Source organism: Bubalus bubalis, chromosome 8 (genome assembly GCF_019923935.1).
Source record: "Bubalus bubalis isolate 160015118507 breed Murrah chromosome 8, NDDB_SH_1, whole genome shotgun sequence".
In the NCBI taxonomy this organism is placed as follows: Eukaryota; Metazoa; Chordata; class Mammalia; order Artiodactyla; family Bovidae; genus Bubalus; species Bubalus bubalis.
Genome location: NC_059164.1, coordinates 44,102,390 through 44,121,061, shown reverse-complemented (window position 1 = coordinate 44,121,061; position 18,672 = coordinate 44,102,390). Strand labels below are relative to the sequence as shown.

The following is an 18,672-nucleotide window of genomic DNA, read 5'->3' as shown; positions in this document are numbered from 1 at the left end:
AATAATGTTATACAATATTTTATTTCATTATCTTAGCATTAATTTTCAATAAATGCTTTACACATAGCGTATACTCAAGTCTTGGTTGGTGGTAGACTGAAAGTAGTATACAGGAAAAGTACCATACATAGCTTACAAATTTGTATTTAACTTTTCTGCCCTTTAATTTTTAACCTACTCTGAAGAGAATTCTACCATGTACATAAAAAACACTGAAGTCTTACTGAGGAAAAGTGTGTTTTTCTGCATGCCTCTGATAACATAAGAATGCATTTCAAAATGTAATCTATATGTAAATATTTTGGAATCTTTTGGGTTATTTCATATAGTGGGAAGTTTCCTGACCTTTTTATACTTACAATCAAGTTTTATCTCTACCTCATTCTTTCTGGACCTTAAAAGCTGTGTATCCTTCTATGTCTGTATGTGTATCTTTCTGTTTTTCAGCCCAGGTTCAAATTCAGATTCTTATTGCCCTATCAAAGAGCATAATCCATACTGATAGATATAGGGACTGCTGCTAAGTCGCTTCAGTCGTGCCCGACTCTGTGCAACCCCATAGACGGCAGCCCACCAGGCTCCGCTGTCCCTGGGATTCTCCAGGCAAGAACACTGGAGTGGGTTGCCATTTCCTTCTCCAGATATAGGGACTAGACTACTGTATTTTATGGCAGTATGGGAACGCCTTGTTTTCAGGAAGGTCCCATATAGTGAAGTTGTCTTTCTCAAATCCTCTGCCAATATGACCATGGTTTATCTCTGTCTCACAGTTGGATGGAATACGTTTGCAAACAATTGTGAACCAGGGCCCAGGAAACTCCTCATTCGTGTCATAGACACTGACTGTACAATCATATAGCAGCTGAGAGTGGGATCTCAATGCGAGTCTCATCTGCAGTGAGATTCAGTGAAGGGAATGGATCCTCTGCAAGCCCTACGAGCTCATTTTGTAGTTTTCAGGTAACATCTAAAATATCCACTCTCTGTATTTGGTCCTGCATCCTTACCTATACCTGTCTAACAGAGAAAGGAGATGCCTGCCTACAAAGGTCCATGTTGAGAAAATGAGACCACCCTCTCGTGTGACTGGAGAGGGTAGCAAACTGAGAGTCTGCCCCCCAGGAGGCAGGTGTGTGTTGATATTGGGAGGTGCTCTTGAGTGGGAATGAGGAAGGAAGGTTATGATGATGATGAAGCCTGCCCTTTTAATCAGTTTAAATCCTAAAATCAAACCCAACTTCCTTGGTGTTAGACTGTATGCTTTAGTGAGTGCAAAAATGCTGTTGGTCCTTTTTTATTGTACCTTTTAGGAATGCTTTTAGGATTCAGTGTAGGTTCTTGATAATGTGGTTTGAATGCTGATAAAAGTTGGTTTGAGGACTGACAAAAGTATCTAATTCTCCAAACATATAGCTGACCAAAATGCATACAATGGTTTTTAATTCCTTCAAATCCCATAGCAAAACGTTCAAAAGCCAGGACTCCACCAGGTAACTTGCCTGCTCTCTTGACTTGGGTTTAATATAGTTTGAGCATCTTAAAAATCCACTTTGCCTTACCAGGTTTTTCATTGTACTGGTGTATATAGCATTTCAGCTTTATGTTAACCAATGAACCTGAGCTTTGTGGAAATTAAATTTTATAAATCTAATCACATTTTTAAAATGTTATTTAAAAGGTCACTACAGTATTTTTCTGAAGTCAGAAATCCTTTGTATTCTATCAGCATGCTGATACACATGTAAACATGTCTGTACACACAAATACATATTTTACATGGAGGGAGTTACCAGTGCATGTGTATTTTCTTCTTTTTAAATGGAATACAGACATGCTACTCTAGTTAGTGTTGATGCTATCTGCATGCATGTGTCTGGGCAGAGACACCCATATTTTTTCAAATAATTCACTGTGTACTGCTTTGATGTGTGGCCAGTAGATTTCCATCATGTAACGGAGATGTCAAGATTATTCAGAATCTGTAACAGGTTCGGCCTGAGTACCACATATCCAACTTGAGCTGTTTCAAATTGGTGCACCTGATGTTTGTGGTGATATATGAACAAGTGCTAAGGCTTTAGTGTGTTCTAAATGCATACACTGATCAAACAGTACAAAACATAAATCTTTAGTATTACAAGCATCACTTGGAAATGGTTCACTTTACTTCATACTTCCTGAAAGACTATAGCAGGTTTAGGGAAAAAAAGCTTTTCTGATCAAGTTCACAATAATGAAAAGAGAAAGGATGCTGGCTGGATTTTATGAATGAATGGCTTTAATTTTTCTGCTTAAAAATTTTCTTATTTAAAGATTTCAATGCAACACTTAGAGCATTTTCTATGTTGTCAACTTTTTTTGTGAATTACAATGTATCCATCTCTATTTTGCATTACTTGTGAATACTGAACTACAATAAAAATATTCTTTATTGTGTTTAGGTCTCAGTGTTTGGGAGGGGCACAGAAGGGGGTTATTGTGGTGAAAGAGGGAGGGAATTTGGTGGTGGCGGTACATGAAATAATTTTAAAATGCTTTGTTTAGGATTCTAATACAACTTTTATTTTAGAAATACTTCAGTGTAGACCAGAGTTCTTTTTTTTTTTAAACTTTACAATATTGTATTAGTTTTGCCAAATATCGAAATGAATCCACCACAGGTATACACGTGTTCCCCATCCTGAACCCTCCTCCCTCCCCATACCATCCCTCTGGGTCGTCCCAGTGCACCAGCCCCAAGCAACCAGTATCGTGCATCGAACCTGGACTGGCGACTCGTTTCATACATGATATTAGACATGTTTCAATGCCATTCTCCCAAATCTTCCCACCCTCTCCCTCTCCCACAGAGTCCATAAGACTGTTCTATATATCAGTGTCTCTTTTGCTGTCTCGTACACAGGGTTATTGTTACCATCTTTCTAAATTCCATATATATGCGTTAGTATACTGTATTGGTGTTTTTCTTTCTGGCTTACTTCACTCTGTATAATAGGTTCCAGTTTCATCCACCTCATTAGAACTGATTTAAATGAATTCTTTTTAATGGCTGAGTAATACTCCTAGACCAGAATTCTTATGGAGGCTTTACCAAAATTTTAAACCATTAATTTATAAAATGAAAGTAAGTACTTTTCTGTATAAAGCCAATTCTGGATTTTCTAAATGAAATTATTATAATACATATAATAATATGTATTATATATTATTCTAATTTACTACTTTGCTAGTCATTAATATCAACAATCCTTAATTAATTTGAAATTGACTTAAACGGCAAAGCAAAACACATTACATCGGATGCTTCTTACACTTTAAACAAAGTTTAGCCAAAGCTTTATTATTCAACATTGTAGGAAAAAAAAAACTATTGAAACACATGTGATCATGTGCCTTGATGGGCCACTGTGATGAAGGAAAAGTATTATGCATAGAAGCATCAGTGCTGGAGCAGTTAAACGTGGACTCGAATCTCAGCTCTGCGACAAGGAAACAAGATAGGAAAATTCTGCATCTGTTAAATCCACCTCACTGGGCAGATACAGTGGCAGACACAGTGAGCTAAGGTAGGTACAGCACCCTGCCAGCATGTCTAGAACACACGTGGTCAAAGTGAGCACTTTACAGTTTGAAACCTTGAAATGGTTACTGAGTCAAAAAAACAGCTTTTCTGTCGAATGGCATTAGATATCACCCTTTATGGTACCACAGAGAAAAAAAAAAGACATCTGGGAAGAAAGCATACAATTTTGAAAACCATTTATTTTGTGTGTGAAATGGTTATTAAGAAATCTGTATACAGTTAGGATTCCAATGAAAAGAAATGTTTTCGCAAACACCGCCAGGGCTCAGTTGTATGTCATATAGCGGGGAGTAGCACTGAACTTGGCATAGGACTTAATGACCTTATTTACAGCTTCTAAGAAATCCTTCTCAGTAGCAATTTTTCGCCGTGCTCGGATGGCAAACATACCAGCTTCTGTGCAGACACTTCTAATCTCAGCACCTTTCAAACAAGAAGAAAATAACAGGCTTAAATAAAGCAGCCCAGACAGACAGACCAAAAAACAGAAGCAAGACGTTTCCACCTACCAGTGCTATTTGGACACAGTCGTGCTAACAATTCAAATCTGATATCTCTTTCAACACTCATTGAACGGGCATGAATCTTAAAAATGTGAGTCCGACCCTGAAAATAGGGAAATTAACAATGTTAAAATGGAAAATAGCACAGGAAAGAAAAAATTTCAAGAATCCCTTTTCTACAGTGAAATGATGTTCCCACCTCTAGATCAGGTAAGCTAAACTCAATCTTCCTGTCCAGTCTCCCCGGCCTCATGAGTGCTGGGTCCAGAGTGTCAGGTCTGTTTGTAGCCATCAGCACTTTAATGTTGCCTCGAGGATCAAACCCATCCAGCTGATTGATCAGTTCCAACATGGTCCTCTGCACTTCATTGTCACCCCCAGCACCATCATCAAAACGAGCCCCTGAGAAGACAGGAGGAAAAACATGATCTTCACATTCACTCAGAGAAGCACTCTCTGGGGAATATCATGCCCTCCAGCCCAAAGGAACCTCTCAGTTGTAAGTAAATTCTGTAAGAACAGCCTGCTTTACACAAAACTAATTAGAAAGGGTTCATCATAGGTTTATTTAACATAAGTTCCTTTAAATAAGTATTTTTTTTTATCTTTAAGCAATTTTGTTTTTTAAGTCACTCAAGAACACCTCTTTTATTTGACACAATATACACCTGGACTAGGTAACAAAAATACATGCAAACTTTAGCACTATAATGGTATTTGATTATATGTAAGAAAATGCCATGCTTTTTTAAAACTGTCAAAAATATGGCTAAATCCATAATACAGTAGAACTGTAACAGCTTACTATCACACCAATTTGGATACATTAGAATACTCTATAGTGTCAATACTTGCCTTCATTTCAATCAGAATAGCACAAAACAAGACCTCCAAATATATATATTTTCATTTTAAAGTTGTACAAATACATACTGTTGCATTAACGTATTATGTACAGTATCAAGCACCAAAATGAAAAATTGTTAAATGAGATTAAATATGAACCAAAATCCCAGTATTTTCTTCTAGTACCCTAATACAGTTTTATACAAAACTGTACCCTAATATGGACTTCCCTGATGGCTCAGAAGGTAAAGCGTCTGTCTGCAATGCAGGAGACCTGGGTTCAATCCCTGGAGAAGGGAAGATCCCCTGGAGAAGGAATGGCAACCCACTCCAGTACTCTTGCCTGGAAAATCCAATGGACGGAGGAGCCCGGTAGGCTACAGTCCATGGGGTCACAAAGAGTCAGACACGACTGAGCGACTTCACTTTCACCCTAATACAGTTTTATATAAAATCCACTTTGGAACCACAGATTCAGAGCATCCTCACATCATAAGGTTTTATTCCAAAGGTATTACAAAAATGACATCAGGGTCACCACACCACATCTACAGATGGGTCAAATTACAGCCCTTGAACATTTACTAAAGAATGTCCAAAGCCCACAACACCAATCGAGTCTAAAAGCAAGGCTAATAACCACAGTCCCCAAACACTGTTACAGTGTCCACTATATTTTTTTTGTCACTGAGTTCATTAAATCACAGCTGTCTAGTGATATAACACTTCTGCAGCTAACAGGGACTATTGCTTGTATGGACGTAACAACAGCCAAGGAACAATAGAACAGTATAGAGTTTTCAAAGTCCACCACATTTCTTACTTACTTCAAGCTTCTCAAAAACCCATGAAATAAAGCTGTAATTATTCTTTTTATAAAAGAAGCAAACTGGACCTCAGAGTTAGTTAAGACAACTTGTTTAGATCGCACAGCTAATATTGTATTTCATCAAATCTATGAAGCCAGTAATATTATTTTATGTACATTTTATAAACTACTACCAATTAAATTATGCCTCAACTGCTTTCTGATCCAATTAAGTGAAGCTGTATCTCAAGTAAGGAGTTGCCAAAGTGTGAAAATACGAGTTCTGTGAATGAAATTGGGCAAGTTCAAAGATAAAGACTTTGAGAAATACCAATGCTATTTAATGCTTTTCCCCTTTATGTGTAGTCCTACTATTAGATCTGTAACTCTCATGTGCCAAAGCTCATAACAGAGCTGGAATTAAAATTTCAAACAAGACTAACATATCAGGGATCTTCACACATACTACTGTAGAATCCTCAAGAAACTCAGTCTTAAAGTTCTCTGAGATACCATTCATACCTCCAATAGCATCAATTTCATCAAAAAAGATAAGGCAGGCTTTCTTTGTTCTGGCCATTTCAAAGAGCTCTCGAACCATTCGAGCCCCCTAATGAAAAAAATAATTTGTTAATTCAGACCTGGTTTAAAATCTTCTTAATAAGTTATGCTTCAACCTTTTCAGTATTTCCTACAAGTATCCTCAACTGTCATTACCTAAAATTTTTTCACAAAGATTAATGTGTGCTACCTATTCCATCAAATTAATCTCACTAGGTTTAAAGCACTATTAAGTAATTTCATGATTCTGTACTTATTAAATAGTCAATAACTTTAAGACTTGAAGAGATCAAATTAACACAATTGAATAAAGGTTCCATTTCAATCAATAAAACTTGAAGAAATGAAAGAATCTGATCACTTGGCATTTCTGATCACTGAATTTGATTTGTAAGTTTTGATCAAAGAATAAAAGTGTATCTCCACATATGGAGATTCTTTTCTAATTCTCATTGTAAGTATACTAAACATTAGCGTTTCAATGAAATATATTCAGCCCTAAACTTACTCCCTAATGAAAAAAACATGTCTGTTTGTATGTGTACATACACCGCCCCGCCCCCCCACCCCGCCCAGACACATATAGACAATCTCTGGTCTCTTTATCAAAAGAACATAAAACACGGCCCTTGAAGTGAATATACTTTCTAATACATTCTCTGGGCATTACTGGGGTATTTATCTTCTAAACCAAATCTGTAGAAAATGGTGCCCTTCAGTAGGGAACATACTGATTAAAAATGTTAAGCAGTTGTTTATTTCCAGATAACTACAAGGGAAGACTAGTGGCTTCTAGACTTTTAACTACTAATTACAATCCATCAATCAAAACATTTCAGGTCCCAAGCTTTCGATGGGGAATCACCATTTTAATTTCATCTATGCTTTATAAATCTTTCATAGAGCTACATATTCCTTGATTATGGTCAATTTACTTTACCTCACCAACATACTTCTGTACAAGTTCAGATCCAATAACTCGAATGAAGCAAGCATCAGTCCTATTAGCAACTGCCCGAGCACAAAGTGTCTTGCCGGTACCCGGTGGACCAAAGAGGAGCACACCCTTGGGAGGCTCAATGCCAAGGTTAACAAACCTCTCTGGCTGTGATGGAGACATAATTTTTACATTTACCATTTCTCTATAATAAAAACAGGACTATCTCTACATCAGTATTTTTAAACCAAAATTACTAAGTCCACAACTTATGTATTTGATCTAAGTAAGAATTTTATTTATTCTATGACATAAGATCCAGACTCATTAATACCCAAGGCTGAATGGCTTTTAAAGATATCCTACTATCCAGGGTTAACAAAAACACTTTTTCCCCCTAATTAAAAAAAAAAAAAAGTGTTTAAATAACAAAAGTATTAACTCATATTTAATACCTTGGCTTTTTGCATTATCCCCTAAGCTTAATTTGATTCAATTTAAGCCCATTTCTTCTTGATATCATTAAAACACACTGCTTCTTTTATAATAACCTACCTATAACATATTTAACATATTTATAAAGGTTATATCTCAGCCTCCCTTGTCACTCTAAATAGATTTTTCTTTTTTGAATAGAGCTGGCTGCTCAATCCTTTTGCCTTCTCTTCTGGAACTTAACAATTCTCCACACCTTTACCCTCTACCCCATCAAAATTTTTTATATAGGAAAATAAAAATATTTAAAATGAACATAGGCAGAATTTTAGTGCACAGTAGGCAAAAGGCTGTCATATCTTTGTACAAAGAAATTTAAAAAGCAACAGTCTCAGCCACTTACATGAAGCAGTGGGGTCTCAACTACTTCTCGAAGTTTCTCAATCTGTTCCTTACAGCCACCCACATCACTGTATGTAACATCAGGTTTTTCCTCCACCTATGAGAAGGACGAAAATGTACAACATAGAGCCACACGCTTTTGAATACTAATTGTTCTATCCAGTAGAGTAGACCCAATACCCTAAAGAAAAACCAAGACTTACACCAAGTAAGAATTTTAATAAAGATTGAACATACTGCCAGTGTCCTAGACTCACAAGCTATACTACCTGTTATAACACTAAGTGAGAGACAAACTAGTAAAAGACTGATAAAGACTTTCTCATCTGAAAAATTATTTTTAAAATGTTGGCAACTCTTCAGTATATATGCACACATTAATATTTTTTATTAAAACTTTCAACACTTTTTGCGATGAATGCAATTGTATTCAAATTCATGCCATTCCTTTTCCCTCCCGCAGTTTCTTACCTGCATCATGGTAACTGTTGGGTCAATCTTAGGAGGCAATGGAATGTGAATCTGATACTTATTTCTGTCCACACTAAAGAGACAAAAAAAGATCCTCACTAACACATATAAAAAAATATACTGAATTATCATGTGTTCTATATACATTAATTACATTAACTCACTTAGTCCTTATAACCATGCTAGGGCAAGTGCTTCCTCCACCTACACCATGTTACCTTAAATAGACCAGAAAACTCAACTCTAAAATTCTGTACTTACTTTAATCCTGACATTTGAGGCCATGAAAGGCTAAGTAGGGGTGGGAGGTCAGGAAGCAGATGCAGAAGAAAGGATGTTCAACCATAGTCATCTACTAGATTACCCCCTGGTATTTCATGACACCCAGTTCATTCACTCAAAAGAAAGTCAAGGATGTGAAAGTGATGTGGCATTTTTAATGAAAGATGAGTATTTACTGTAGATAGAAATCTTACCCAACTCTCATCCCTTCTTCAATGTCGGTAGGTGCTACCTGATCACTGAGGTCCACCACAAACTTCGCAAACTGCTTCACATTGATAATGTACTTCGGGTCCTCTGAGTCAGCATTGATTATCTTTGTGCATCTAACATGGCAAAAGGCTTGATTAGAGTAAGGAACCTGAACCACTAATCATGAACTGAAGTAACTGGATTCTCTCCTGGGCAAGCAGTACACTACCGAGCAGGTGTAAACTGCAGAAACTGGGCCACTGTTAAGGATCCTTCTCTACAGAACATGCTCAATCCCAAAGGTCTGCTCAGCTTTAGTCAAGCCAGTAAAATTTCAGAGGATATATTCCCCTGGAAAATTAATCCCAAATAGTTCATGATTAGGAAGTTCCCTTTCTGGATTTTCATAACTATATCCCTTTATTAGTGATACTGCTCTGTATCTTCAGGTATTCTCCTTTTTATTTTTCTTATTAAAAGATAGTCATCTTGTCATATCATGTAATAAGTGTGTTTTCATTTTTCCCTGAGTTTATATTTCAAACCCATTTTTACTGTTGCTGCTATTTTTAACTTAAATATATTTCTTCTTACGGGTTATGGTGAAGGTAAATTTGCTATCCCACATACATCACAGGTGGAGAAGGAAATGGCAACCCACTCCAGTGTTCTTGCCTGGAGAATCCCAGGGATGGAGGAGCCTAGTGGGCTACCGTCTATGGGGTCGCACAGAGTCGGACATGACTGAAGCAACTTAGCAACAGCAGCATACATCACAGGAGAAAGTAATCTATTCCCTATTTGCTATACTATCTGCTTACAGAAGAAACACAAAAACAAACAGAACTCATATGAGAAAAAGCTTATAAGCTATCACAACAAATACAGGGAAACACAAAATAGTCTCTGGAATGTGCATTTAGGCAGAGCTAAGAGTAAGGTAAAGAATGCTTTGTCCTTGCAGCAAAAATTGTGGACAGGACTCTGTTTTCTGTTATGAGCCAAAGTCTACCAGGGAAGTATAATTTTATATAAAGTATCCATCACTACTTTATCTGACAGACCGTGCCAACACAGATACAGATTTTTTTAATCCTCAGCTGAGAAAATATATATACAGGGACCTCAACATGCAGAACATTGAAGTAAGGAGTTTTGAAAAACCTGCTCATCCTTAAAAGCAAAGAGAACACTGGCAAAAACAGTCCAAATCAACATTCTCAGAATTCTGGAAATTAACTACAGGTTTGGGGGGAAAAAAAAAGGCTAAATCCCAGTAAGAACAGTGAGTGTTTTGCATTTAAACTCACTTTAATCCCATAGCCCTCTCCCCACCTCTGCGGAAGACTTTAAAGGCAACAGCCTCCCAGCCATAGTAAAGGTGGAAACAAGCAGCCTCCCTGAGGGAAGGAAGGGATGAAGAGATGGAGCTCCTCCAAAAGCCCAGCCTCAGAGAACTCCTGACCTGTGTGACAGCTGGCTAAAAAGCCCCATTCTCAGGATTTGTTTTTATCTGACCTGACTCAGAGTTCACTGTCTACAGATGCTCTCCCCACAGGGCATTTATTGGAAACAATCAGTGGCAGTTATTTAACATCAACTGGCTGAAGCAGAATTTACCATTTGGAGATAACAAGAGGCTCACCAAAAAACTTCAAAACAACAACAGGAACAAACCCTGGGGAAAGGAGAAATCTGAGTTCCAAAACTGACGTCCAGTTTCCATCAAACAGTTATGAGACACAAAGAGAAGTAAGATATGGTCCACACACAGGGGAAAGGCAGTCCAAGGGAAGACAGTGGTCTTACTAAACAGAATCTTTAATCAATGTCATAACTGTTTTTTTTGAAAACTAAAGGAAACCATGTCTAAAGAATTAGTGGGAAGTGTGAGAACAAGGTCTCACCAAACAGACAATACCGATGAAGAGAGAAACTGGACTGGAATATTATTTGGCTATAAAGAATGATGTTCTGATACAAGCTACAACATGAATGAAGCTTAAAACATCATGTGAAGCTAAAGTCAGAAACAAAGGGTGATACACTACATGGTTACGTTTACATGAAATGTCCAGGACAGGCAAATCCATATGGATAGAGTAGATTAGTAGCTGCCATGTCCAAAGAGAAAGGGGAATAGGGACAGTTAATGTGTTTGGGGTTTCGTTTGGAGGTAGTGAAAATATTCGGCAGAGAGTAAAACAGAAGGTATCAAGAAATGCTGGGGCAAGTGGTAGGAGGGTGGCAGTGGTGGTGCTAACTTGAGTGAAAATGAGGCAGGTGGAGGTGAGAGGGGAAGGGTAATTAAACCTAAGTGAACCCGCTGCTGGCATTCCCTAGATCCCTACCTCCACTGTTCTTCCAAAATATTGGAGATTGGAAACAACAGGAGACAGAAGACAACTTCTCTAGGAAAAATGACCGTCCAAGTGAAAAGATCTAAAGATACTGACACTGAAGGCTCCCCAACTAAACATTCAATCATATAAGCTACAGTGATGTTTACGACAGACATGCTTCACTACTGAATCTAGAGCATCTATCAGCTTTTTTGCCTCCCACTAAAACAGAAGCCCAAAGATTATCAGACATCTAGCATAAAAGACACACACCATGCAAACCAGTACAGCCACTATGGAAGAACAGTGTGGAGATTCCTTAAAAAACTGGAAATAGAACTGCCACACGACCCAGCAATCCCACTGCTGGGCACACACACCGAGAAAACCAGAATTGAAAGAGACACGTGTACCCCAGTGTTCACTGAAGCACGGTTTACAATAGTCAGGACATAGAAGCAACCTAGATGTCCATCAGCAGACAAATGGATAAGAAAGTTCTGGTACATATTCACAATGGAGTATTACTCAGCTATAAAGAAGAACACGTGAGTCAGTTCTAATCAGGTGGATGAAACTGGAGCCTGTTATACAGAGTGAAATAAGTCAGAAAGAAATACACCAATACAGTATATTAATTCTGTATTGTATAATATGTGTATATTAATATATATGGAATTTAGAAGGATGGTAATGACAACCCTATATGCAAGACAGCAAGAGACACAGATGTAAAAAACAGACTTGTGGACTCTGTAGGAGAAGGCGAGGATGGGATGATTTGAGAGGACAGCATTAAAACATGTATATTACCATATGTGAAACAGATGACCAGTCCAAGTTTGATGCATGAAAGAGGGCAAAGCTGATGCACTGGGACAACTAAGAGGGATGGGATGGGGAGGGAGGTGGGAGGCAGGGTCAGGATGAGGGACACATGTACACCTGTGGCTGATTCATATCAATGTATGGCAAAAACCACCACAATACTGTAAAGTAATTAGCCTCCAATTAAAATAAATAAATTAAAAAAAAAAAAGACCAAACAAGAAAAGAGGGAAAAACCATCTTAGAGGAAACAGAAACCTTCCAGTTTAGCCTTAGCTTCCTTAGAGACGACAACATATTATGACCATGATATGAGAACAGGACATTCAAAAAGCAACAAAACATATACACTGAAAGCTCTCAGGAATTAAAAACTTAAGTGAAGTGAGCAGGGGAACAAAATCAATACATGGACTCAAAGTTAAGAAAAGATCATGAAAAAGTAGAGCAAAAAGACACAGAAAAGCAGAAAAGAAAGATTAGCATATCTAAACAATCCAGTATCAGTAACTAAAGTCCAGAACAGAAGACCAAGAAAACGGAAAGAAATCACTCACAAATAGTTTCAAGAAAATCTACACACTGAAGGACATGAGAGCCCAGCATCACAGATAAAAATGATGTTTAATAAGTAGTAAGAACTAGGTATACTAGTCATTAGCACGATACAAATTAAAGTGAGCTGGGTTTTTTGCCCAAATGGCAAAAGCGTAGAAATCAATAATCACGTATCTTAACACTGATCAGGCAAATATACGTTTCCCTCAAAACCTTTTAGTTAAGAGTTTAAACTGGCCAAACCATTTTTTTCTCCACACATTTCAAAACGGTAAATACCTCTGTCCCCATTCCACTTCTAGTAAGCTATGCTATAGGTATGTATGCACATACACATAAAAATATTTAACATGAGTGTTCAAAGGAGCACTGATGCCTGAACATCATCACTTATGAACAGTGAGGAAGGAAAGGGAGGTTTCTGTATTTTGCTCTGTATTTTCCTATATCATTTAAATCTTTTATATGATTATGTCTTTGCCTATTTCTTGAATTATTACTAAAAGCATAAAATTTTAACCCCAGATACTTTTGGAAAAAGCTTTATTTACTTGGAATATGGAATAAAAATTCTTTATGAACTATTGCCTTATACTCAAAAGTACAGATAAAAAATAAATTTCCAGAGACCACTATGCATACCTCGCAACCTGCAAAGGCTGTTCACTCTGGAGTGTTTGCTTATCCGCAGCCAAATCCCAGAGTGCTGGTGGGGCCAGGCCAGTGTCAGACTCTTTAATACCTACATAAAGAGAGATCACAAAACTCAATGAAATGTACTGCAAGCTTTCTCAACCTCCGCAATAGTAACATTTCAGACTGAGTAACTGGTTGCTGGCGTGGTCCTGTGCATTCCAGAATGGCTAGGAGCATCCCTGGCCTCCAGCCACTACATCACTAGCGCCACTTCCCCCTCAAGATAGGAGAATCAAGAGAGTCCAGATATTGCCCAGTGTCCTAGGGGATCACCCCAAGTGAAAACTACTACCCCAAAGTACACGTAGGCCAAAAATGTAATGCCATGTTTGACATTTTTTTGTGCAGGTCAAATACTATAAAACTTCACCACTCAAGTTCTCAAGAAGAAAAGTTTCCAACTACCAGGCACAGTCTGCTTACTTCAAGCAATAAATACCATGTAAGATTATATTTTTATTCAAGAAATTCTGACTTGTTTATTAGAGTCTATTGAACTTGGCCTTGACCAACAGAAACATTACTTGCTTAAAGGATGATGTTTCTTAATTGCTAAGCATTAAACTTGCTTGTAGAAATAGTGAAAGAGATTATTAAATGAGATGCAATTTCTTAACAGATAAGGGGAATTTTTTTTTTTTTTTACACTTCATGTTTTAGTTTATTCTCTGTGAAAATAAAGTTACATATACTGCTTTACACACTTGGGCAGAAATAATACATAATTTAAATCTGGAAGACTGGATTTTATAATACTCCTCGTTAGCAATTAAGAGTAGAATAGGGATGACTAACAGTAGACATAAAAAGCTTTAAAAAGTGAAAGAAAAAAGGAACAATGGTAAAAACTTAGAGTGTATTAGTTATTAGTGCATATCCATTATATTCACTAATGGATTTTTGTGGTTAATATGGAACTTGGGCCTGATTCTATGGAAGAATTCTATTTTGGCTTTTAAAGTGAAAATGAACTATTTATAAGAGGAATAGCACATTTATTTGTAGCAAATAAAATAGTTTTTGGTAAAGGATGACTTTTTAAAAATGTATGATTAAAGAGTAACATTTGTATTTCTGCTCCTTTGATATAATTAAACCATTACATATAAAGAAAGGAAACAGGAATAAAATATATTTATACCAGTGAGCTCATTAATTTTCTTGAGAAGTTGTTGAATGTCATCTTCAACCTGTTTGATCTGCCTAGAATAAGTGCTCTGACCCTAGGAGATAAAGGATATCAACAATTTATTAAACTATATTAACAAAAACTTTTAAGTTACACTTGTAATAGCTATTATTGTCCTAAAGCTTGTAAAATGAAAGTAGTTTCTCATTTTCAGAACAATTCCTGAACCAACCTATACCCCCCAAGCAGGCAACACACCATCGTGCAAGATAACAAATGAACATGGTGCCTGAAATTATCTAAAATTGAGGCCCATTTCTATGCATTAAAACTTACATTTCAGCTAATTTATTTTCACACATTTTCAATATAGTAAATGTTTGTGTAAATTATTTCAAATATCTTTCCATAGAGTATCACACTTTAATTACAAATAGTATAAAAATAATGTATAAGCTTCTGATTTATTCTAGATACAAACTGTAGATATATAACATTTTTCAGTGAAGATTAAACTGCTCAAAGTCTCTTCTAACTATTCTGGAAAGACAATACCAAAAAGAGTCCTAACTTCAACATAAAACATCTGTATTTTGTAGATACTGAAAGGACTTACATAAGTTTTCAGCAAGGCAATATCCCCTTCATCCAACGCTAAAAGAAGAGAGATAATACATGAAATTCAAACAAAAGAAACTTGAGCTCCCAATTCTTTTCTATTCAAATCAAACTACGCCAACTGAGAAGAAGTGTGCAAAGTTGTAGTGATATAAATATAACCATCAATTAGTTCCTGGACTCAAGGAACTTTTATCTAACTGGGTGAAGGCAAATTCTTAACATTATATAAAATAGCTTCAGAGTGATATGACATAACAAGAATCGAGAGCCCAAAGACTTTAAGAATCAAAAGGACTTCAGCACTAGTCCCAGCAGGGTCATGCATTTGCTAAGTTACCTTGGAAAAACCACTTAATTTCTCTGAGCATCAGTTTTCTCACCTGAAAGAATGTTAGCCTCAGTGTTTCTTTAAGATAAAGACATGGATTTAGAAACACAAAAAATTCCACACCCGTTAGTTATAACTGTATCCAAGGGATAAACCTGTTTATATGTTTATAGAATTAAAACTTATCCAGAGAAATACACAGATGAAATGTTAAATCAACGACTAAGTTTTCCACTGGGTGACTGAGCACCTCTTTCAAGGAAAAAGAGTGAGATGAAAGCGGAGAGGAAATGCTTCTTTGAGGGGTGGGTGACTATTAAGAAGAAAGGGTGCTACGAGAGGTTGAACTTCAGAAAGGAAAGAGTTAAGAGAAAAAACAACAACGATCCACGCACATATGGACACCTTATCTTCGACAAAGGAGGCAAGAATATACAATGGATTAAAGACAATCTCTTTAACAAGTGGTGCTGGGACTCTGGTCAACCACTTGTAAAAGAATGAAACTAGAACACTTTCTAACACCATACACAAAAATAAACTCAAAATGGATTAAAGATCTAAACATAAGACCAGAAACTATAAAACTCCTAGAGGAGAACATAGGCAAAACACTCTCTGACATACATCACAGCAGGATCCTCTATGACCCACCACCCAGAATATTGGAAATAAAAGCAAAAATAAACAAATGGGACCTAATTAACCTTAAAAGCTTCTGCACATCAAAGGAAACTATTAGCAAGGTGAAAAGACAGCCTTCAGAATGGGAGAAGATAATAGCAAATGAAGCAACTGACAAACAACTAATCTCGAGAATATACAAGCAACTCCTACAGCTCAACTCCAGAAAAATAAATGACCCAATCAAAAAATGGGCCAAAGAACTAAATAGACATTTCTCCAAAGAAGACATACAGATGGCTAACAAACACATGAAAAGATGCTCAACATCACTCATTATCAGAGAAATGCAAATCAAAACCACTATGAGGTACCATTTCACACCAGTCAGAATGGCTGCGATCCAAAAGTCTACAAGTAATAAATGCTGGAGAGGGTGTGGAGAAAAGGGAACCCTCTTACACTGTTGGTGGGAATGCAAACTAGTACAGCCACTATGGAGAACAGTGTGGAGATTCCTTAAAAAACTGGAAATAGACATGCCTTATGATCCAGCAATCCCACTGCTGGGCATACACACTGAGAAAACCAGAAGGGAAAGAGACACGAGTACCCCAATGTTCATCGCAGCACTGTTTATAATAGCCAGGACATGGAAGCAACCTAGATGTCCATCAGCAGATGAATGGATAAGAAAGCTGTGGTACATATACACAATGGAGTATTATTCAGCCATTAAAAAGAATACATTTGAATCAGTTCTAATGAGGTGGATGAAACTGGAGCCTATTATACAGAGTGAAGTAAGCCAGAAAGAAAAACACCAATACAGTATACTAATGCATATATATGGAATTTAGAAAGATGGTAACAATAACCCTGTGTACGAGACAGCAAAAGAGACACTGATGTATAGAACAGTCTTATGGACTCTGTGGGAGAGGGAGAGGGTGGGAAGATTTGGGAGAATGGCATTAAAACATGTAAAATATCATGTATGAAATGAGTTGCCAGTCCAGGTTCGATGCACGATACTGGATGCTTGGGGCTGGTGCACTGGGACGACCCAGAGGGATGGAATGGGGAGGGAGGAGGGAGGAGGGTTCAGGATGGGGAACACATGTATACCTGTGGCGGATTCATTTTGATATTTGGCAAATCTAATACAGTTATGTTAAGTTTAAAAAATAAAATTAAATAAAAAAAAAAAAAAGAAGTTAGAAGAAAGGAAAGAATAAAATTTGGTGGTAAAAAAAAAAAAAATAAAAGACATATCACCCTAAAAAAAAAAAAAAAAAAAAAACAACAACGAAAAACCACCATAAGAACATTTTTAAATAACCTATAAGAAAGAAAACAGCATAAACATGAGTACAAAAGCAAAGAAATCATGAACGAAAGTGTTGCAGGTAAAGGGTCAAGTGGTATGGTCTCTAAGGAGAGTAATCCAGCACTGTCTATAAAAATGTCAAATAAGAAAAAAATTCAACTGCATTTCTAAAACTTACCTCACGGCTTGTGTCCGTGCATGGGGTAAGAGTTACATGAACAAGGTTATTCATTGCTCTATAATGGCCAACAGATTAGAAGAAAACGAAATGTCCATCAATGATGATTAATTCATAGGTGACTGAAAGTCCAATAATTTGGATTCTATACAGTTCACACTGACTCTATATAATGATATAAACTAATTCCTAAAACATACTAAGATTTTAAGAATCAAGATGTACAGAAAGTTACACTTATGCCTTTTCTTTTCTAAAATAGAAATGGAATATATAAGCAAACTTTCTTGTATGTACATAGAAAATGTACAGAAAGATGAGGCAAAAGGGCAACATCAGCTTCCTCTGTGGAGGGATGGCTGCGGTCAAGGATGACGCTTTTCAATTTACCTTTTTCTCTTTGGGATTTTGAATCATGTGAATGCATTACCTAGTCAAAGAAATTTTTTTTTTACAGTTATGTCTCAGGATCCTGGCTATGCAGGGATAGCAGCAAGTTGTCACTTGAGGGAGCAGAGGAACGTTAAAGAGGGTCAAAGTAAGCAACCACCACCAGGCGGGGAACTTTTCAAGGCCTGCAAGACCAAGTGGTGTGCGTGATTTCTTCAAGACCTGAGAGCTGCATGTGAATAAAAATTTCGATCAGCGAAAAATGAACAGAGGACGTGGGGCTGAAAGAGGGAACAGAGAAGACCAGCCGGTTAACCCGGCTGCCGCACCAGACCGAGCGACAGAACGACAACCTGGACTCCACTCCCCTCCCCCCACGCCCGGCCAAGATGGTCCTGAGGCGGCCCGGAGCCCCTGCCTGTGTCAACTGACCTCGGATGGGCTTGTCGTCCTTCTCATCTTCTTTAGTTTTCCTCTGATCAGCACCGAGGTAATCAGGCATTTTAAGGGCTCCAAATACCTCAGCTCCTCAGTGATTACACAGCACCTTCCTCGCTTCCGGTGGTGCCCCCACCTTTCCCTTCCTCACCGGAAGTAAAGCCGGCTCCGCGGCCTTTTCACTGAGGCG

At 37.4% G+C, this 18,672-nt stretch overlaps 2 protein-coding genes across 2 annotated transcripts in view; one reads left to right on the top strand and one right to left on the bottom strand.

Annotated features, from left to right (window-relative positions):
• Positions 1-1,164, top strand: part of SLC26A5 (solute carrier family 26 member 5) — a 61,940-nt gene extending 60,776 nt beyond the window's left edge. The window contains exon 20 of the mRNA XM_006053464.3: positions 771-1,164. The gene's annotated coding sequence lies outside the window, so the exon portion shown is untranslated. The remainder of the gene's footprint in view (positions 1-770) is intronic.
• A 2,578-nt stretch (positions 1,165-3,742) lies between these two features.
• PSMC2 (proteasome 26S subunit, ATPase 2) lies at positions 3,743-18,637 on the bottom strand. Its single transcript, XM_006049848.3, has 12 exons — positions 18,477-18,637; positions 15,190-15,227; positions 14,586-14,667; positions 13,391-13,490; positions 9,023-9,154; positions 8,547-8,619; positions 8,077-8,172; positions 7,242-7,406; positions 6,263-6,350; positions 4,286-4,488; positions 4,093-4,189; positions 3,743-4,006 (listed from the first exon to the last, which is right to left on the bottom strand). Exons 1-12 carry the CDS (start codon positions 18,544-18,546, stop codon positions 3,849-3,851), a joined length of 1,302 nt encoding a protein of 433 aa, XP_006049910.1. The 5' UTR covers positions 18,547-18,637; the 3' UTR covers positions 3,743-3,848.
• Between the last annotated feature and the right edge of the window lie 35 nt (positions 18,638-18,672).